Below are 23456 nucleotides of genomic sequence, written 5' to 3' on the forward strand. Positions count from 1 at the left end.
TGTTCTCCTTTCTTGTTCTTAGCATACTTTTCTCCTGAGCTTATCATCTACTGCTCTTAAAAAGCAAATCAACAGAATACTATGAGTACCAGGTATCCATGACTGAAAATGTTCTAGCATTGTGGTTTCTAAAGTAGTTCAGACTATAGCAATGTTAAGCCTCTTGTCAGTATATACAAACCTTTGCATGTATATACATAGATTTATAATTACTTTAGAAAGGCTTTGTGAATTTTATCAAATCTCAAATTGTGTGATTCACTGAAGATATAAAAACCAGAATTGTAGTTGATGATATTATTTTTTCAAGGGAATACTTCATAAGTTTGAGGGAACTGATCCTTGATCTGATCCCCAGATGATAGTGGGGTTCTCTCTTCAGAGGTGGAAATGTTAGAGTAGGAATAATTGAAGAAATTTTCTGGTTAATAGAATCTCTGACCTGGGTGTATCAGTTGGATCTGCCAATCACCTTGCCAAGGGACCACCCCTCAGGAAGAAGGGGATCACCTCTAGGAGGATGGGCTTGCCTTACTGAACTCCCTTAATAGGATACAGTACTTTTCCCTCCCAGAATTCCTGCTCCCACACAGCTCTTCCAAACTAACATGCAATTTCCATGAGGTTCGTTGAGTCTGCTCTCCTTTGCAGCTTTTGCTTTTTGTTCTTTCTCTTTATTTTGGATGTTGTCAGAATCTAAGGATCCTTTCTCATACCTTGGGCTCTTAGGTCCTTTCTCTAAACCTCCTTTCCACCATGTCGTTGCCTGATGCCAGGAGGCAGAGACCTCCATGCTGATAATGCAGACACCGTGACCTTTCCCTTTTTGCCTCCATTCTTTAACTATGGGCAGCTATTGATATTTATAAAATGCTTGCCCTGGGCTGTTTTTTCTATTAAACTCTAATAATATTGTCCCCTAGTTTCATATTAAAAGAAAAAACCAAAACAAAAGGAAGTTCCTTCTGAAAATTCTCATATAATTGAAAGTTTTTGATACATTTGATATGTTTTTTGAAAACAAGTTTTAAGGAAGAAAATGTGTTACCTGTGGTTTATGGTAATTTAATTATCTGTCATTGCATACTTACTTTGGCCTGGCCATTTGGCCTGGTCCAGAAATTAGTAGACTTTTCAATTGTATAGTATCTTACCTGTATATCATTAGCTATGACCCTATTGCACATTTAGATTGTTTCTAACTCTGTTCTGAACTTAGTCTGTACTCAGCACCCCCTCCCATATAAATATTCAGTCACTTAACCTCCATGTAAAGGAATCTGTCTTATGCAGACATCTAAGAAACTTGTAAGGTCAGTGTGATTTGAGATAAAACCCTCGTAAGTTGCATAAATTTAGATATCTGGTTGATCTACATGAACAGAATGTGTTTAGATGAAAAATATTTTATAAACATTTCGATTGTAAGTGGAGGCCTTTAGAAAAATATAGCAGTAGTATCCTACATACCTTACCCTAGGCAGTCACTACATTTTTGTTCTATTTTGTTTGGAGGTAGGGTCTTACTCTGTAGTAGCCAGACTGTCCTTTCAGATGCCCTTGAGAGCTAGAATTATTCTTGTCCTCCTCACCCAAATCTTCAACAAGTGGAGACTTTTTTCTCATTTCTCTTAAGGCTAGAATCTGATCAAGGTGATGATAGAGTTGTTTTCTTCTGAGACTTCTTCCCTTGACTTGTAGATAGCCATCCTTTCCCCATGTCTTCAGATAACTTCCCCTTTGCATATGTCTATGTCAGAAAATTGTATCTTGGACAAGGGCAGCACTTGGGAGGCAAAGGCAGACAGATCGATCACTATGAATTCGAGGCCAGCTGTGGACAGAGTGAGTTCCAGGACAACCTGTGCTATATAGAGAGGCCTATCTCTCAAAACAACAGTGAAAAATAAAATCGAATTGTTTCCATATTGGATAATAAAGTGATCACAGTTGAGTTTTAAAGAGTATTGTTTTTCTAAATTATTAACTGACAAATTGTGTTTACAGAGTAAAAAGTCATTTTATGGTTTACCTATAAAATGAAGTAATCAAAACAAGCTAATTAATCTGTTCAAGTACCCTGTTTTGTGATATGTTTAAACTTCCAGTAATTTCAAACTTTACATAATTACTATACCATAATGTATTTCAAGCATGAAAATCTCATATTTCTTTTGTATATTTGACATGCTATGCTCTTCACAAATTTCTCTCATGCATGAGTAAATTTAATGTAGATTCTGTGGCATGGGAGTGTATCCAAGGGACTTTGCATTTAAACCAGAATAGATTTAATAGGATTTGGCCTTCTATAAGAACGAAACAATAAACAGTTGTCACGGTGTTTAGTGTTTATGGAGTACCAGCTGTGTCTGATGTGGTACTTATGCCTATGCACTGGGTTTGAAGTTCCTTTTATTTCCTTTTTGTTATTCTTCTTTTTCCATTCTGTAATGAGAACTGAGGAAACTGAGACTTAATGAAGCTTGAATAACGTAGCTTTGTATGCTGGGCAAGTGGCAGAGGTGGACTTGGGAACTAAGACACTTGAATAACTTAGCTTTGTATGCCTGGCAAGTGGCAGAGGTGGACTTAGAGGTAACTAAGATACTTGACTCGCCTCACAATGAAATTGTGCCTCATCTAAGGATCTTTGTGCTTCTGCTCAGGAGTAAGTGTACACGGCTGTAGTGAACTTGCAACAGATAGGTAGATAGTGTGAGCTTGTCCTTTGAAGGCTATGCTGTGCAGAAGCCATGAAGGATGATAGCAACAGTGTGAAGCTTAAAGAAGAGTCACTCAGCTAAGCAGGAATAGTTATTCCTTTGTCATATATTCAGGATCTACAGATAGTAATGCAAGACATTACTTCCAAATGCTGCAGTCAAGTTCTGAAATACAGCAGTTCTTTAACTGAGGTATCTCTAAAACATGTTTTTGTGCATGACAAATGTATTTAAATTAGAATTTTCTTTTCTCTAGTAGAAAAAGTCAAAGAACAATTAAAACTTTCCTTGGAAAACAAGAATGGAATAGTGCAAACTGGGGAACTGACAGTTGTCCTTGATGGATTAGTGATTGAGCAAGAGCCTGTAACAAACCGCAGCTCCTCGCCACCCAGTAAGCTGTGCTGATGTGTTTTTAATTTAGATAAAGACATTTGATGAGAAGTATGTAGAAACTGAGTTGCTTTCTTTCCTGATGTTTAGTAGAAATTCAGCAAAATGGAGATGCCTTACATGAGAATGGAGACCCTGCAACAAGGACAACTCCCAGGTAGAGTGCTTTATCTTATCATTTGTGAAATAAATACTATTAATACTTCCCAAGCATGAGATTTGTGTTTTTAATTTACTTTATATTTTTGTTAGCTCCAAATTTATGACCCTTCTGCTTCAGTTTCTTGACTGATAGGACTGCATTACTGGGTGGCGTTGGGCGGGTGGTCACAGTGATTTGGAGTTTTCAGTGCAGTTGCGGATGACCCCTAAGTTTTAGTCCTCCTGCTCCTACCACACAAGTGCTGACGTTACAGGTACACATCACACCCAACTTACAAGCTTCCAGTCTTAATCTCAATTTAGTACTTACCATAAAATTTAAAAGTCTAGCCAGGGCTACATCAAAAAATATCAAAAAATATATTAATAAATACAAATTTAAAAGCTTATACATAAGGATGTTATTTGCTGAGTACTTGGGAAAGAAGCTTTAAAATAACAGTTTTATTAATATGTGGCACGTAATAAAATTACTGTTATGGCCATTTTCTGTAAACAGAAATACTGTCTTATATAGCATAATGTTTCAAGTATTCCCTTATGCTGTGCAATGTGCCAGTGCTTCCTTTCTTACTGAAAATGGCTTTTCACAGTCAGTATTGCCAGTGTGCTGGTTCTTAAGTCTGTGGTGTGGGACGGAGCCCTTTCTGATTCATCATCCTCCTGTAGCTCACAAGCTAAATGCCCTACTGATTATGGCCACAGAATTTATCCTGCCATTCATATTTTGTGATGACTGAGAAAGGCTCTCTTAGACTTGACTGCTCAAGGGAACAGGGGAGGTCTGGTGGGGGAGAGCACCCTCTCTGAGGCAATGGAGAGGAGGAATGGGAAGAGGAACTGTAAGAAGGGCAAAGGGGAAGGGGGTGTCAATGACGGAAATATAAATAAATAAAATTTTTAAAAAGAGGCGTTCCTTTGAAACATGTAAATGGAATGAGAATATATAATTCAAATATGCTGGAGCTAAAAGTCCAAATATGTAAAAATATATTCTTATAAAATTGACTTGGTATATCTGAACTATATAGGGCAAAGTATAACAGAATTAGTCTGTGCCATTACTAATAGTATATTCTTAATTACTGTTGGGTGCTACTCATCAAAGCACTTGAACAAGGTAGATACTGTGGCCCATTTACAGTCTGAGACACTTGACAGGCTGAAACAAGAGAATAGCAAGCTTGGTGTGGTCTGGGTAGTTTTAGTGAGACCCTCTCAAAACAAAAGCTGTGAAAAGGGTCAAGAATATAACTCCTTGGTAGAGCATTTGCTTCCTATGTGCACAGAAATGGGTCTGAGCCTCAGTACTGCCCTTTGGCTGGAGCCTAGTTGTTAGTAGTTGAGACATTTCTCCAACCCACCCAGTACTGTTTTAAAAGAAGCTTTGAAACTATGCTTTTCAAATTGCTTATTTGCCATAAATAAACAGTGTCTAGATTATTTACACTGAGAAAAACTAATGACCAAACAAGTGTAATAGTTTATAGATTAAAATGTATTACCGTGTGGAGTTTAAATGACTTAAAACCTAATCCTGTGTTGAACATAGTTGCTTGTATCCGCAATGCCAACACTTGAGAAGCAGAGGCAAGAGAATGGCTTCAAGTTTGAGGCTACCCAGAGTTACATGTCAAGTTCTAAGCTAGCCTGGCCAATCTAGGAAGACATGTCTTAAGACAAACGAAACCACCAAAACTGTTCTTGTTTTCCTATTGGGAACTTTTAATCAGCTTCTCACATTTAGACTTGTAGATCACTGTTTCTGAATGGTCAAGGAGTGATGCATCCCTCAGAATTACTTGCAAGTTTTGTTCAGATTTTACCTGTCTTCACTATTAAATATATTTCCAAGTTCAGAATTAGTTTGTGGACATTTCATATCACTTCATGAGCCTTTGAAGCTACTTTCAGAGCATTTAAAGTAGCCCAGTATTCTAATTTATAATACACAATTGGAACAGTACTTGATGGCCTATATACACTCAGCATCCTTGCTTTGTCTGCCAGTGTGGACACTTATCATTGAGGGGAGTACAGTTCAGTGTAGCAACAGCAGGCTCTATCTCTGATCTCTGCTCTAGGACTCCACATGAATGTTAGAAAGTCAGTATTTTTTTAAAGTAAAGTCTGCTGATACTGTTTTATTATATTTAACTCATTGAAGTCAGACTTTTTTTTTTCTTTTTCAAGGTTGCCTGTTGAAGGTACTATTGGAATTGATAATCATGTATCAACCAATACTGTTGTTCCCAACTCCTGCTGTTCACATGTAGTTAATGGAGAAAACACACCTTCATCCCCGTCTCAGGTTGCTGCCAGACCCAAAAATGCTCCAGCTCCAAAGCCAGTCACATCTGAGCCCACCAGTGACACGGGTAATCTTAACTGTTTGTCCTATTGTTTGAGTGAAAATTAAAGAGCTTTGTATATTTATACCTCCATTTGCTTTATTATATTATGCTATCATTCTTAATCTTGTTTTATAGTGTAAAGTATAAAATTGTAATACTTGAAGGTTTTTCTAAGTTTAAAATTTTCTGAATTAATTAAGAAAGTATGTGAAAAAACAGTTTAGAAATCACATTTTACTAAGAAAGTACTAATGTGATGTAAGATTTTTGGGTTTTAGGCCACATGATACTATTTAATTAGTGATAAAGTATATTTTTGAAAGAACTTGAATGAATTCATTGATCTGTTAGTAAAAGTTAGAATGTAGAATCTGAGGGTCATTTTGATTTGCATTTCCCTGATGACTAAAGATGTTGAACATTTCTTTAAGTGCTTCTCAGTCATTCGTGATTCCTGTTGAGAATTCTCTGTTTAGCTCTGTACCCCATTTTTAAGTGGGTTATTTGTTTTGTTTTGTTTTTGGAGTCTAACTTCCTGAATCTTTTATATATTTTGGATGTCAGTCCCCTGTTAGATATAGGGCTAGTGAAGATCTTTACCCAATTTGTAGGCTGTCATTTTGTCCTATTGACAGTCTTTTTGCCTTATAGAAGCTTTTCAGTTTCATGAGGTCCCATTCATCAATTCTTGATCTTAGAGCCTGATCCATTGGTGATCTGTTTAGGAAATTTTCTCCTGTACCAATGCATTCAAGGCTCTTTTCCACTTTCTCTTTTATTAGATTCAGTGTATCTGGTTTTATGCTGAGATCCTTGATCCACTTGGATTAGAGCTCTGTGTAAGGTGATTATAGATCAGTTTGCAATCTTCTACATGAAGAGTGCCAGTTAGATCAGCACCATTTGTTGAAGATGCTTTCTTTTTTCCACTGTATGTTTTTTGTTTCTTTATCAAAAATCAAGTGTCCATAGTTATGTAGGTTTATTTGTGGGTCTTCAATTCTAGTCCATTGATCAACCTGTCTGGTTTTTTTATTAATGGTTTCTTTAACCTGTCTTCAACATATGAATTCTCCCTAGTAGCTAAAATTTTACAAGTGTGTGCTGTGATTTGATATTGCTATCAGAAAGTTTTATATTTCCCCAAAGGGAGAATTACACTACTATAGAAGAATTGTCATAGGAAGACTTTATAAGATTTTTTTTCTGAAAATATACCATGATATGGACACCACAAAGTGCTTCTTACTTCCAAAAAGGCAGATACAGCAGTGAACTTGGTTGCTTATCTTTCATTAGAAAAAGAATGATATGACATGATAAAAAGCCAAGAAAACCTATCTTATGATCAGAAAGTACTTCCAGGGCTCCTGAGCCCAAACAGTTACTGTCATTGGTGGCTTCTGGAGAGTCAGTTTTCTTTAAGGGGGCAGCCCCGCACCTAAGAGTATATGAGAAGCACAAATTGGGCTTGGTAGGTTATTTCTAAAAAGAGAAAAATTGATGACCTAATGCAGCAGGGAGGGTGCTAGATCTGGGAAGAGTAGAGGGTAAATGTGGTCAGCACACACAGTATAAGATTCTCAAGGAATTAGTATTTCTAAAAACTCATCCTATAGCTAGGCAAAATAACACATTCGGAACAGTCAGCTTCCTTTGGGGCCAATCTAAAAGCTAGAAATTGTAGTCTTACATATATGGTCTGAAGAAATAGATACTGAGAGATCAATATTATTTTATATCAAAACAGGAAAACCAAAGCAAAACAAAAAATTTTTTAAATTTTTATTTGTGTTATTTCCTTATGAACTCTTTCAATAGGATATAAAAATAAAGTAGCAAAATAAAAGGTCCAAACCTGTTCATTCACATATTACCAAACTGGTAATTTGTGAATTTAAGTTTGTTTTATGTTGGCCGTTGTTGGATTCAGGAGTTTGAACAAGTTGCATCATTTCTTGCAGTAATTAGATGTCAGTTCCTGTTCATTCAAGGAGTCGGATGACAAAAGTGGGCTTGGCACTTTCGAAAGGCCAGTTCAGTGTACAGCATTTGCTCTTACGTTTGAGACATGTTAGCTGTGTGAGGAGGTTAGTCAGTGTCCACTCCCTTTAGTTATTGCATGTTTTCATTTTGGGCAAATGTAGATGTTTAAGAAACAGGAAAGAATTAACGTTTGTCAATTAACACTATAGAATCTCTTGTGTATACTTTGTAGCTTGGTGACTATTTTATATACTCTCTCCATTAAAGATATGTTCATTTTTCACAGTCCTGTAATTTCAGCATGAAAATAAAACACACACATGAGGGATTAGAAATGATAATTCCATCACAAATAATGCTCTGGCATTTGTGAAATTATAAAGCCAGGGCAGACTTAACAGTAGTTATGCAATAATGGCACCTGAATGCCCATTTCCCAGCTCCTCTCAGTCATTCTTTGGTATGTGTACCAGTATTTTCCATTTGTGCTGAAGGAATTAAAGTATACAGCAGTCACAGGAATAACGTCCAGCTCTGTCTGTCAACTGTATACAACCTCCTATCCACATTTAGTCACATAGGGTGAATCAAAAGGATGGTGCTTATCTTTTATATTGGGAGAGGCCTCATAGTATTCTCCCAACCCTTTCACCTCCTGTGACTTTCTTACAAAATAGTGTGAGTGTCCTCATTCTATTTACCTTAAGGGACTTGTAAAGCCTTTTGTGTTGACAGCAACCACTTAGTTGATGTGCTCGGTAGCGTATTCCTTACTTGTAGAATTAATTCATATCTTTCCAAGAAGTGAGCATCACCTGTCCCTTTAAGATGAAGATGCAGGTAGTATCCCTAACCCTTTTGAGGAGGTGGGTGCTGGGTAGCATCACGGATGCCTATAGATAGGAAGTGAACACTTTACCATTGAACTCATTGCTAATATCTCTTTTTTCAGTTTAGGACTCTTGACATGAGCTATTGTTATTGGAATTGTGACGATGAATGTGGAGCTCCATATGCTTGCCCATTCACCACCAGGTCTGCAAGACCTAGCTGATGCTTGTGATGCTACTGACGCTCTAGAACTGTGAGCCTGGTAAACCTCTTTTCTCCAAGAAAAAAGGTTACCCAGCCTTATACTCCATTTCAGTATGACAAGCAAACTAATATACCTGTACTTCAAAGCTTCTGAAATCACAAAAGATGTGTGATTTTGTGTGTGTGTGTGTGTGTGTGTGTGTGTTGTAAATTCATTTGCTAGCAATATTATAGGACTGACAGGAGACTATTTGTACTTTCCACCATGATTGGCTTCTAACCTGTTCAGATATTAGTGTGGTATATAATTCATATGCCATATAACTGTTCTAAATTCCAAACTATAAGTTCTGGAATACATTGTCTCCATGGGTTTCAGATAATGGCTGTGGGCCATACTACGGAGTCCAGAGAAGTGATAAATTCTCACCAGAGGTAGTATTTCCATGAAGGTTATTTTCCCCCTCTTGAGTAAGAAGATTCATTTGAGAAGTTCAGTTGCCATAAATACTTATTATAAATTACATTGAGAAGATGAGACAGTGCAGAATAGACTGAAAAGAGTAGACAACCTGCTAACACGACAAAAGTATCATCAGAGTTAGCATCTCTCTATAAAAGGGGGCCAGTATTCTTAATTACCTTATAACATTTGTAAAGGTTAAATGAGATAGTAAATCAAAAATATCTATCATATTTTTGGAAAGTGGTATTTAAGAAAAATACTATACTTTTTTCTACTTTAATTCTCTTTATGAAATGACTTTTTCTAATGAATAATTACTTCTAGTATGAAGTGACTTTTCCTAATAAATAATTACTTTTTAATAACAGATAAGTGTGATATGGATCAGACAAATGGATTCTGTAGCTATGTTATACTTTTTTCACTTATTGAGACTTATAAGTACTGGGAAAACTTGAGAGAAATGTATGGGAAGTTCTGAGTACTGGCCTGTACCAGTGTTAAGCCCACATGAAACTATAGGAAGTTACCAGGCAGGAAACTGGCCTTGATACAAACTCAGAGCTTGACACTGTAAGCAGTTCAGCCTACTTGCTTTGTGCTTGAGTGCATAATTTCTTCAGAAGTGTGGCTCATCTAACTACCACTATATCAGATACAGAGCTGGGTCATTCATACAGAGTGGCCTCACAGTCTTTATTTTTATAGCCATACCCACTCTAAAATGGCTCACCTGTAAGGAAATCACACAGGAAAATAAATATTTTTTCATATGGCAGTTTTAAAAGTAGTAAAATGGTATCATGATTTATTTATGCTCAAATAACAAAATATTCAAGACTGTGTAACTTATGAAAAAAAGAGATATTTTAATTCTAGTACTCAGGAGGCAGAGGCAGGCTGCTCTGTGAGTTCAAGGCCAGCCTTGTCTGTGTAGTAAATTCTAGGCAAGCATGGGTATACGTAGTGGGTATCCTGCCAAGGGGCTTTGGGGAGGAAGAAAGAAAAGAATGATTAGAGAGAGATTTAGTTAATGACTTTAGTTCAGCACTTTGTAGTCTTGCCGTTCACAATCATCCAGTTCCTTTGGACCTGTGGGGAGGACCTCATGCTGGATGTTAGCATGGGTGGGGTATATATATATCAAAGACAAAGACCATGCAGGGGGACAGGAAGTCACAACAGCTGCGAGTAAGAGCTCAGGTTTGGTACTCACTCACTCTCTTAGGAACTAACGTGGTGTCCTGTGAGAACTACCTCAGTCCTTCCAAAAGCAGCAGTTTTTTCTTAAACACATCAGAATTTTATTGCTTGAAAAATGCAGCATATGAAATCACAAGAACATCACATTTAAAAGTCACTAGGCTTCAAATGCAGTAAAATGTTAATTAACCAGAAGTCTGCATCAGAAAGAAAAAGTATGGAAAATTACCTAATTTGTTTACTTGAGAAACATATATTTAAAACAAAATAAAAGAATGTTACAGTACAAATTAGAAAAGCCAAAAGTGACTAACTTATGTCTGTAGACTAAACTACCTGCCTTTGGTACTTAACCTTTTTTAAAAAAAACAATTCCTCCTATTTTTTCCAAACACGTCCTGGGCATATCGTTGAAATCCATTGAAATAACTTCAACACAAGACATTTGCTTCCAGTGCATAGAGTGCGGTAGTGTCTGTGAGAGGGTCCAGTGTATGTGTGCAATAACCTGTTCCTTACATTTGGAAACAGAAAGATGCCACCTTAGGTAATGTAAGTCATTAAGTCCCCATGTCAGTTGCCAAACCATTTAAATCTCTGTATTCCCCAAGCCCCAGAAGAGATTCTAGCTCCTACGATTTCAATGTGAGAGCTAAGACATGCTCATAAGTATTAGATTTCCTAATATTCATATTTTCCAGTTTTAGAAGGGAAATTTAAGTACATATTGTTATGCATTTATCAGATATTCTTCCATATAACAAAAAGGATAGTAATTTTGCTGAATGTTTTATATTGGAGTTATTTAAAGGCAGCAGTTCTAATGGCCTAAATACTGTTTCTTTAAAAAAAAAAAGTTCTATATATGTATTCAAACCATAACAAAGTCATAACATGTGGAATTCAAATATATTAGTATTTCTACCTTTTTTCTACTTTATTTGAAAGAATTGTTACCTTAAAATCGTAGTGGATAAATAAAGATAATGTTTATTAAGACAAATCAAACTGGCGGCAGGTATGACATGCCTGGAGACCTCGCTCCTTGGATAAGGACAACTAGGAGGATTTATTTCCTCGGTCTAGAACTTAAGGGTCTGAACAGCTGAGGCAGATCCTATCAGATCCTCATATATGTGTTCCTCCTACTGTACTTAGAGTTCTCCAGTGACATGGGGTACTTGGTACAGCCAGCAAACCATTATGAGTACACTGTTGTGACCAAAATGTTCTCACACACACACATATATATATATCAAACTAATTTAATAATGAAGAAGAGTGGCAATGAGTTGTCACATATATAACCAGAAACTATAGAATAGTATCACTTTGAAAGCAGTATCAGATAGAAACACTGTACAGAAATGTACAATTTAATTACATTTCATTTCTTGTGGCATACTAGTTATGTGGGTTCTGAGAAGTGCATATTGTCATTTCAATGCTGCACTTGAGTCTCTTGAATTGTAAGAAATTAGGAATAAAGATTCAATTCACATTTTGTTCAGGTTTTCAGTGTGGTCATAAGCTTTGAACTCGTTTGGGTTGAGGTGAGATCAGTAGAATGTATGATAGTTTGATAGAAAGCAGCCCAGTCATTTTCTATCTTAGCTGTGCTGTACATTTCCACCAACAAGGAATGACAATTGTTCTTCATTGGTACAAGCATTTCTATTTAAGCAGTTACATTTTCTAACCTTTCACCTAAAGGCATTTTTATCTATACCAAAGTCATTTTATTTCTATAAAACCTTAGTATATACCATGTTGGTCCATGCCTATAATCCCAAATGCTTGGTGGGATTGCAATTTCCAGGTCTGCCTGGAGTAAAACCAAGCAAGTCAACATCAAAAACAACAAACACTGTGATGGTTTGTATATCCTTGGACCAGGGAGTGGCACCATCTGGAGGTGTGGCCTTGTTGGAATAGGTGTGATCTGGTTGGAATGGGTGTGTCACTGTGGGTGTGGGCATAAGATCCTCACCCTACTTGCCTGGAAGTCAGTCTTCCACTAGCAGCCTTTGGATGAAGAAGTAGAACTCTCAACTCTGCCTGCTCATGCTCCCACCTTGATGATAATGGACTGAACCTCTGAACCTGTAAGCTAGCCCCAATTAAATGTTTTTTCTAAGACTTGCCTTGGTCATGGTATCTGTTCACAGCAGTAAAACCCTAACTAAGACAGAAGCTGGTACCAGGGACTGGGGTATTGCTGTGATAGGCCTGACCATGCTTTTATTTGAAAGAATGTGGATTTTGGGACTTTGGATTTGGAAAGCAGTACAATGCTTTAAATGGGGTTTAATGGGTCATCCTAGTAGGAATATGGAAGACTTTGTTGCTGGGAGTGATTTGAACTATGTTGACCTGGCCCAAGAGCTTTCAAAGGAGAAGAATTTCAGAATGTGGCATAAAGACTGTTTTTGTGGTATTTTAATGAAGAATGTGGCTACTTTTTGCCCTTGCCTGAAAAATCTGCCTGAGGCTAAGGTGAAGAGACTCAGATTAATTGCACTGACAAAGGAAGTTTCAAAAAAGCTCAGCAGAGACTTTATTCTCTGGTTAAGTCTTATGAAGAGAAGTTTGAACAAGCATAGCAAGCTTAGAAAGGAAAAATATAAAATACATGGTTTGAGTATTAAAGGGGTACCAGGAAGTGAAATGGAGCAAAATCCTGTGTTCTAGGAGATAACAGATTACGGGAGTGGGAACTTGGGGCAAGATCCTACCCAGCTAAATTTAGATCCAGGCATGGTGGTACACACCTTTAATCCCAGGAGACCAGCATGCTGATTTCTGCGTTCAAGGTCAATCTACAGAGCAAGATCCAGGACAGCCAAGCTTAGGCAGTGAAGGATTTGGAAAACAGAAAGCCAGTGACAATATAATAGTACAAGTGGGTCATGTTCTAATTCCTGCAAGCAGCAGAACTCGGCAGCTTCAGCCATGTGGCTCTGGCTCTAGAGTTAAGAATGGAAGGAACTACTGGGACAATTGATGCTGGTTAGCTGGAGCTAAGAAATTAGCAGTGATTATGAAGAGACCAGCATCACTGAGGTGAAATCTTCTGGGAATTGTTTTCTGGGAACACAAGGAAGCTGTGTTCTAGAGATAGCCAAGGTTGTACCTCATGCTGCAGCTGGTCTTGGTAATGTGTAAGAATCACCCAGGTGGTACTTGCCTTGGTCATGGTGTCTGTTCACAGCAGTAAAACCCTAACTAAGACAAACACCAACTCTTTTTTTTTTTTTTTTTTGGTTTTTCGGGACAGGGTTTCTCTGTGTAGCCCTGGCTGTCCTGGCACTCACTTTGTAGACCAGGCTGGTCTCGAACTCAGAAATCCACCTACCTCTGCCTCCCAGTGCTGGGATTAAAGGCGTGCACCACCACGCCCGACTTTATAATTATATTTAACGTATTAGTTCTCATTTCTGGTCACTTACTCTGTATGTTCTAAGTAATCTCCTTTCTATGTGAGTTTTACTTTTTTATTTTCAGTGTTTTTAATTTTCTACCTTAATTGCCAAAATAATCAGCAATATTGAATTGTATTACTGATTATGATCATGCTTACTTTGTTCATTAGTATTTTATTTTATACTTCTTAGCTAATATTAAAAATAATCATATTGCTTTTATCCTTTGCCCAATGACCATGATATAGTTCCTAACAATTTGCTACTATTGAATTCACTTTGGTTATGCATCATGATGGGCTATGGTTTGGGGGATAATGTTTTTTGTGGGTTGGAAAGCTCTTTTTTTTCCCTAATGGAATATAACAGTTTAAATAATGCAAGGGTTATCTATAAAGCTTAAAAATGACTTTTTCCAAACCCTGTCTACTCCTTGTGTTTGAGGAAAATATTTCTTCCATTGCCTTTCCATTTCAACTCTGATTGTTTATCTAAAATTTCAGGAATTTGTTTAATTCATTCTGACTCTGATTCAGTTCTATGTATTTCTGATCTTACTCATATAATTTTGGTATTCTTTACAAACCTTGCTGTGGTTTTTCATACTTTCCTAATCAAAGTCATTGGGTAGTATGTTTAAAATTCAGATTTCCAGACAGTTCCTTATAAATTTCTTCAAAACCACAACAACAACAAAACAAAACAAAACTGAGTCACTCCAGGCTTCTTACGTTTAGGTTGCTCATCAGGTAGCAGTGCAGTAGTTTCAGCCTGAAGCCACTCCTCTCGTTCTCAGCCACCCTGCTAGCCAGTAGGAAGAGGGTGCCCAGCTGCAAAACCCAACTAAGCAGATATTTATAATAAAGACATTTGCTCTGTGCACTCCCCGGACTTGGGTGATGCTAGACCCTGCAGCATATTTGGGTTTCCAGGGCCGTTTGTGAGCCCACTTGGAGGATATGGCAACCATGTGGGGGTGGGGGAGGGAGTGTAGGTATACACAGTATGCAGATGGTGATTGACAATCCTATGAACCCCACTCATGCCCCAGCTCCCCTACATAAACTTGATGACTGCCCATTCTTTCAAAGCTTGTCACCCAAGCCACCAGTCTCGGAGAAAGTAAGGTTTACCTTGCCATGGTCAACCCACCACATAGATGGATTCCATGGATTATTTCAGGGACACTCCATGGCTCTAGAACATCTTAAGGGAACAGGACAGAGATGCCTCTTCCAAGGTCCTGGGAAAGTGTAGAAACTTTTGTTTCATCAAGTAGCAGCCTTACATACTATCTTGTCAATATAAGCCTCCCTTCTGTAGCACCACAAATACATTACAGATCTCACAACTGTGTTGAGACTCAGGAAGTCTCAGGAGTAGGTTATTTCTTACTTACATGTAGAATGGAAGCTGAATTTGGTTGTGTGCTTACAATCCCAGCAACTCAGGTGGCAAGGCAAAAGGATGTCTAGTTTAAGAAAAAAAAAAGTTTAAAACAGACTGTTGGGTTTTTTATTTTTAGTCCCCTATGGTACTATCATAAGAATTAATGCAATTATGTATGAATGGACAAAATAATGAAAGAGTTTTTGTTTGTTTTGCTTTGAGTTAGCTACCACTTATATAAAAGACAGGAGATTTAAAGGTGATAATGGGAGGGAAATTTTTCCTAATGTTGGTGTCTCTTTGCTGGAGTTAATGTTATTAGTATATATACTTAAATTTTTATCATTTACCAACTAACTTTAAAATTCCTAAAATTTTTATTATATTCTCACTTTATTCCTAAAAATTGATTCCAAAGATATCTCTTGTTTTTATGTTCTTCAGTATCTGGTACATTACTCAGTTTGAATAGGCATTGAAGAAGTCTAGTAAATTGATTAGGTAATTGAGTCATAGGTCATTTTGATATTTTTCCCTTGTAGTTAATGGAGAATCATCATCTGTCCTAGCTGATAATACTTCAACCATGGGTACTTTACTACCATCTGAAGATACCACCTCGACTTCCAATTGCACTAGCACCACCATCCAAGAGCCTCCTGTACAAGAACCCCCAGCATCCTCAGTACACAGTGAATGTATTCCCTCTGCCAGTGCGGAAGTGGGACCAGAAGCTCGGAGCCTCATAGACCCTGACTCTGATTCTAGAAATAATTCTGTTTTTGACAAAGTAAGGCAGCCAGAAGGATGTGTAGAACCTCTGCGGCCACAGTCTGGAAACACCAACACAGAAGCTTTGCCATCAGGGTATGTCAAGAAAATATTTTTAATGTTTGACTTCCATTTAAGTAGAAATTTTCTGATGAAGTATGACTATTGGATATTTATATGCAATGTTTCTTTTTAAAAAAAAAATTAAGTTAGGGACTGGAGAAGTGGTTCAACAGTTAAAAGTACAAGTTCTTGCAGAGGGCTCAAATTTCATTCCTGCGTGCATGACACAAGGTTGGAAATTCACCTCTAGGATACTATGTCTCTGACCTCTGTGGGCATCTGCACTCATGTGCGTACATATACACACACTCATACACTAACACATATGTACACTTAATTAAAAATAATAAAAAAATCATAAAATTTAACTCTTTAAGTGGTAACATTCATACAATTTATTTGCTCCAGTGAAACTACTTGTTTGAGTTAAGAACACAGTCACTTATCTGGTCAAAATACATGTTTGAAATGAACAAACCAGATGTGAATCTGCAAGACCTTTTGATTTTGTTTTCATTTTCTAAAGTAGTGAACATAACTCATTTGTCATAACTCCAGTTCTCTAGCTCTTTGTGTGATCTGCATTCCTGATTATGGGGCAGTGGGCTGCACACAGAGAGCCTGGTCTCCAGTCAAGTATAGGTCTTTAACCCTAGGGGGACCTGGTCGGTGGTGACACCCAGTGGGTGTTCCATTATTTCTCCTGGACCCCTGGCTCCTGTCTGCTCCAGTATCAATAAGGCATTTGAATGGCTTATTATCTATTTTAATGGTTAATTTTGGATGGGAGCCTTCTGAGATGCTGGATACCCATAAGCCTTCTATGGGAGTAGTTGTCCCTCTTACTGTCGGGGCTGAGGGCTGCCCCGTCTGAAGTTTAAAAGTTCCAGTGGCATACCATCCTTATCATATACAGTGGCACAGTATCTCCTCCAATTGAAACCTTTTCTGCATCAGGGACAGATTTTCTTACTGCGATTAGAATCTGCTATGGGGAGAGAGTTTTGTGGGCATTCATCCCTCCAATGTCCTGCCTCTACATTTGAAGCAGATTCCTTCTGTTTTTACTGCTGCTACAAATGCCTGAGCCATGGATGTAACCTGGTGTGATACGGTTCCTAGACCTCTGGTTGCCACGGTCCACCTATCGTGATGCTTCTTCGGAGACCCTGGCAAGCAAGTCTGGATTCAGAGGTCATACCTTCCCATACGATGGTTTTAAGAAGGAGGTCTCTGGCTGGGGGGTTGGGAATTTTTCTTTCTAAGTTCATTTTGGTTCTGAGAATAAAATCAGATAGGGGTTCTCCAGGCTTTTGTTGGAAAGAGCAGGGAGGAGGAGGGGTCTTGTGACCCTGAGGGTGGAGCTCACCTATATCCCAAGCTTGGGTTGCACAGAGGCAGACCTGCTCATTATCCTGCTGGCTGAGTTGCCTGCTGTGCTCCAGTAGAAAAGTCTTCTTGGCCAAAGAGTTCCTTAAAGCCCCCTGGGATGTCTCCTCTGCTCTGGTTTTGCCTGCTTGTTGCCAGCATTCATCTCCAAATAAGGCTTCCAGTTCCAAAACCATTGGTCCAGGAAGGGCAGAACAACAAATATCTCTCCAATCTTGGGGGGTATTTAAGTTGGCAATATGGCTCTGTAGGAGAGATTTTGTCCAGGGTGCGTGGATGCCATCTTCCTTTTCTGCCTGCCTGAGTTCTTTCAAGTCTGAGACTTGGAGTGGGTACCAATTAAGGGGTTTATTTCGGCTGGGGTTGATATTAACTGGGAATGCCTGAGCAGTTTGGGTGTTTAGTTTTGTATTGGACTCCTGAGTAGCATGGGAGGCGGGGTGAATTTTTGCAAGAGAGTCTCAAATATTACAGAGTTGTTGGGTGGTAGATGGTTGGGGGTAAGGGACTATGGAGTTAGGTGGGGCTTCGTCTATGAGTTTTGAAGGTATTTTGCTGTTCTGGCTTGGAGAAGTGGAGGAGAGGCACCTCTCTCTGGTTGGATGGGGGAGGTGAAGGTGGTAGCTCCTTTTTTTGTTTGTTTGTTTGCTTTCTTTTACTTTTTTTATTAGATATTTTCTTCATTTACATTTCAAACCCTATCCAGAAAGTCCCCTATACCCTCCCCGCCACCCCCCCCCTGCCCTGCTCCCCAACCCACCCACTCCCTATGGAGCCTTGCCTTTGAGTGGGAGAAGAAGGGGCCAGAGGAGCAGATGGTTTATTTAGTGTTTCCTCACCTGGTAGTAGCTAGCCATCCATTCCAGTACCAGTGAAGCAAGGACAGTCTCCAATGGACTCTATTAAAAGCCTGGATTTTTTTAATCTTAGTTTTTCCTAATTTCCTTTAAGTTTCTTTATGAATATTTTAATTCCCAATGCTTTTCTTTAAAGAATGATTCTTCATCTTTATTTAAATGTTGCTTACTCCTTACATTCTTTTTGTTACTTATGATGCCTATATTAATTATTCATTCATTTTGTCTACCTTCGAGACACAAGCTTAGACTTGATACCATGTATGTACAATATAGTTTGAAAGTGCACTAACAAAAATATGACACTTGTCTTAGTGTTACTATTCTATTGTGAACAGTCACCATGACCAGTACCACTTATAAAATAAAGCATTCAACTGGGCGCTTCTTTACCATTTCAGGGGGTTGATCTGTGGCCAACATAGGTGGGAGCATGGCAGTAGGCAGCCATTGTCCTGGAGCAATGGCTGAGAGCTCACATCTGATACACAAGCAGTGGGCAGAAAAGGAACCTGAGCCTGATGTGAGCTTTTCAGACCTCAAAGCCCACCACCATGGCATACCTTCTCCAACAAGGCCACACCTCTTAGTCATCCCTAAACAGTTCATATGTGAGCTTATGGGGGCCATTCGCATTTGGATCCCCACAGCCCTGTTCAGTACAGCCTGCAGGAATTAGAATGCTGACTTGTAGCCTTGCAATCACCCTAGAGGGCTCTGATTTATCATAAGTACATGTTGGATTGCTCATCACAGTTGTGCTCTGACATTTCTTGCCTTTGAGGCTGTTTTTCTCTCAGTGCTTTTTACTGGCTCATCTGGATTCACCACTGTAATTGTGGTTTCAGACCGTGGTCTGTCTGCATGTGCTTCCCTAGTAGATCTTATCGTTTTAATTATTGTACCTTTATGTGTAGGGAAGAACTTGCTCTGAAATTGGTTTGCTGCCTTTTGCACAGTCCTCTTGTATTTCCTGCAGACACTACTTTCTACCTCTCCTTCAGAAGGCTTCACCTTTTGTCTCTAATCTTTGGAAGTTTACTCATCATGTTGCCCAAGTTGACTTCAAACACAAGCCCTCCTGCCTTAGCCTCCCAAGATGAGGATACAGTATATTAGTAATGTGGCCTGTGCCTCTCAGTCTGGAGAAGGAGAGACAGCAGAGAGAGGGGCATTACTCTTTTAGGGAAGAGAGAAAGAACAGCCAGAAGGTCTGACATTAATCACTGTGTTCTTAATGTATGTAGTTCATCTTTCTTAAGCTAAACTGTTGGGATCGTACAGCAGGGAAGACTACATTTGAATGCTTTCTTTACAATTTTCTACATCTATGTATTGCATCGGGGCAAAGTAGTAAATCATTTCATATTTCTGGGTCTGGAGGCAAAATTAAGAATGTTATTTAGTTACTGACTTAAAAAAAAGATAAAAAGCCTACCATGCCTCAACACTTCTGCCTGGGGTAGAACACTGCATGCTATGGGTGTGTTGGATATCAGTTGCCTTCTTTGCCCCTTCCATATGATTCTTAGGTCAGAGAGCTCTTTATCTGTAGGGGAACCTGGCTGGTTTCACTAACTGTGCAGAGCATCCTAGGTCCTACTGTGCCCTTTTGTCCTCCCTCTCCTGCCAGCTACTCCAAGGAGAGGCAGCATGCTGAGCTGTCATTTTAGGGGTAAGATTCTACCAGTGGGACCTGACAGTTGCCCAGAGGGAACTGCAGCTGTTGACCAAAGTGGGTGTTCAGTAATGGAAAAGAAGGTACTAGGGGTAGGGTAATGAAGGATGCCTTGGCTTTATCTATATCACTCACATTGATAGTCTGCTATCATGCACCCTATACCCGTGATGAAGTACTGGGAGAGAAAGATGGCCTGGTGGGTAAATACACATACATGTCTGCATAAGCACACATACAAATAAACAAATAAATGTTTTAAAAAATGTTTTTTTAGGGGCAAAGGGGTTGGAGAAAATGTTCTGTGGTTATCAGCACTGTGTTCTTCAAGGGGACCAAGTTTAGTTTCTCTCACCCATATCAGGGATCTCCCAACCACACACACAGAGATGCAACAGTATGCATTTAAGTAAATAATAATAAAATCTTAAGAAAAATTGATAGGGTGGGGTTGACCAGACTGTTACATCAGTAGTGTATGCAGGTTTACAGAATTGGCTGAGGAGAAGCTCAATAGAACTATTTCATTTCCTGGAAGTTACCTGTTTGTTCTACCCTGTTGCTATCATCATCATCATCATCATCAATTTCTTTCCCTCACAGTGCTTAAATATAGTAGTACTATTTGGGGGCAAGAAAAGATCCAGAGCTTATTTTTAATCTTCCCGGAGAAGTAACACAAATAGAAGCACAGTTGCCAAATTTCCCAAACCTATGCACAGGTCAACTACTTACCTCTACCTAAAGTAATACAACGCTAAGGCACTAGAGAGTAAAACATAGTTTACAGAAGCATTCTCAAAATTAGGTGGTTCAAAACTACACATGTTCTCTTCAGATGTCTGATGATAAGAGATCAGGAAATGGCAGGGTACTTCACCTTAGTGTCCGCATGAACTGTTACTGAAGCTGTTAGTGGGGCTGACTCATAAATGTGCCAGACTTAATACCCCAGCAGAACTAGATGCAGGGCTGTTGGTGAGAAAGCTCAACAGTCAGTGTCACCATGACATGCGCTGAAGATGATAAGTCAGTTTAAAGCTGGGCTTGTGGCACAGGCTTACTAGCCCCATTCTACTTGGAAGGCTAAGGCAGAAAGATTGGATGTTGTGACCTGCCTGGCCAATTCACATTCTATCTCAAAACAAGAATTTTAGAGGGGCTGGGGATATACATAGTTCAATGGTAGTGCGCTTGTGCTGCAAGGCTCTAGGTTAAATTCCAGTACTGTAAAGGGAAAAGAAAAACGAAAGTTAAGAAGCAAATCTCTAGTCTTCCTCCGAGGAGCTAGATCTTATACACTGTGCTGGGCCTCTTTTCTGGCAATACCAGGTGTGTGGACTCTTTTATTTCATGTCATGATGGATGAGAACTTTATGAGGCTAATGAAGTAAAGTTTCAAACATTCGTCCTGTCTTCTTCAGAGAAATCCTATCCTGAGAACTAGGACTTTTTTATCTTTCTACCCAGAATACTATATTTCTTAACAAAGCTACAATACAGTTTATATCAACATTCAATTAATGCTCTAACCCATTAGCCCTGTTATAGAATCCTACTCATTAAGTATGTGAGGGAACCTTGTAATGTGAAAAGAGGCAGAACACTCAGTGTAGAAGATGCTACACGAGGACTTAAGAGGGAACTGCTACCAAGTCCCTGGGACTCACGTGATGCTGGAAAGAGCAAACTCCCACAAACTCTGTTCTGACTTCCATATGTATGCAGTGGCTTTCACACACACACATGCATACACGGTAATGATAATAACAATAATAAATTTTAAAAATTAAAAAAGAAAATTTTGCCTAAAGAAAAGACTATTTTAATTTGTTAGAGGGTAGGAATAGGTGTCACATGCATAGCCAACTACTAAGCAAAGAAGTGCTCAATAAATTAAGGCCTGGAAAAGTAGTTCAATGGAAGCTTTAATTGATAAAGGTAAAGAAATTTGCCAGTAAATAGAATAAAAAGATAAATGTGTAACATACAAATGAAGTTGAAACATCAGTTAGAGTCTAATAAACAACGTAACAGAAAAAGAAGAGATCCATAATAAGATTACAAGAAAACTCACAAATATGATAAAGGAAAGACTTACCAAAACTGAAAGAAAGTAGAGACACCTGTTTTTAAATTAGTCACTGGAAATGAATAATTCTATTCATTGCCTGTCCTCCTGTCCTCACCAAAAAAAGAAATCTTAAGTACAGAGGTTTTTTGGTTTTTCTTTTAAGATTTATTTTTGCTTTACATGTATGACTGTTTTGCCTGTGTGTGTATCTGTGTTCCACATGCACAGAAATAAGTGTGTCATTGATGCTTCAGAACTAGAATTTGGGTGCTGAAGTCACACCCAGGTCGTTCACCAGTGTCTTTAACTGCTGAGACATATCTCCATCCTCTAGAGATTTTTGTAAAGGGCAAATCAAAGCACATTTTATATTAATAATAATGACAATAGGCTTGTCAGAATCAGTAGTAGAATCTGGAAGCAAATGTATTTTAAGTGCTGAAGGGACTTATACATTATCCAGAGTTCAGTAACCAGCTGCACAGTTGAGTTTAGAACAGTCGGATGTTAGAGTGGTTGAGGAGAAAGAGACTATTAAGAGTGTTTAGGTGTTCAGAAATGAGACCTGTGTCTACCTTACAGTCAAAGTCAATATAGTTTATTTGAAATTAAGTACTAGGAAGGTAAGCATGTTAATAAGAAAACAAAAAATATCAAAACTGAACAAATGGTTTGACAATGTTGCCATGGTGATGAGAATATGAACTGATAGGGGCAGCAGGTATTGTTTGAACTCTGTGACCTATAGGAGACTATTTAACTACTATACTTATAGTTTACTACTTAAAGATGTTATAAACTATTTGAAAATATGTATTACTCTGACAAAAAAAATCAGAGCTAGTTTTAAAAGAATAGAGAGTATGTTTTGAAAGTTCATATCACTTTAGTGATATGCTCTGAGAGGAATGGGTTGTTTGTTTGTTTTTGAAGTATGGAATAGCATAAATGTTGGTATGATATTGAATGGCATAGGGAAGTCTAATTTCTATGATTTTGGTGTAAGTGTAAACTTGGGGATTTTTTTTAATTGTTCATGGGTATTACTTGAGCATTCTATGACAAATAAGTTACTGAATGAATTTGTATTTATGGTGCTTCTAAGTATGTGTGTATGGATACAACCTAGCCTTAGAAGATAACTATTATGTGCAGTCTCAGTATGTGAAAACAGTTGATAGTCACTAATGTTAGGTTTCTCTGAGAATCCGTTAAAGTAAACTGGATTCCCATGACTCTCAGTTTACTCCTCAACTGGGGGTGGGACCTTGGAAACTCCTTTGCATTCTGTGTTAAAGTCTTAAGTGGCTTGATCTTGTGCAGCTACTAAGCAGGTAGCTTTGCCACTTGAGTCTATGTGTGCAGCAGCCATGCCATGTCCTCCCCAATCTCTGCAGCTACATTTTTTACGTGCCCTCTTCTATAACGTTCCCCGAGCCTTAACGTGTGTGTGTGTGTGTGTGTGTTTATGTTTATATTTACATTTAT

The 23456-nt window shown here is 38.4% G+C and overlaps 1 protein-coding gene across 4 annotated transcripts in view; it reads left to right on the plus strand.

The window, feature by feature from the left end:
* The window catches only part of Wwp1 (WW domain containing E3 ubiquitin protein ligase 1), a 90222-nt gene that overhangs the window by 35270 nt on the left and 31496 nt on the right, over positions 1 to 23456 (plus strand). For 3 of the 4 annotated variants that reach the window (XM_021160469.2, XM_029475936.2, XM_021160473.3), the window contains 4 exons: positions 2983 to 3120; positions 3210 to 3276; positions 5475 to 5659; positions 15679 to 16003. In XM_021160469.2, coding sequence (XP_021016128.1) covers positions 2983 to 3120; positions 3210 to 3276; positions 5475 to 5659; positions 15679 to 16003 — 715 coding nt within the window. The remainder of the gene's footprint in view (positions 1 to 2982; positions 3121 to 3209; positions 3277 to 5474; positions 5660 to 15678; positions 16004 to 23456) is intronic. The other variant, XM_021160472.2, reaches the window with a different exon arrangement.

The sequence above is a fragment of the Mus caroli genome, unplaced genomic scaffold, assembly GCF_978045245.1.
Source record: "Mus caroli unplaced genomic scaffold, Mus_caroli_1 scaffold_6, whole genome shotgun sequence".
Classification (NCBI taxonomy): Eukaryota; Metazoa; Chordata; class Mammalia; order Rodentia; family Muridae; genus Mus; species Mus caroli.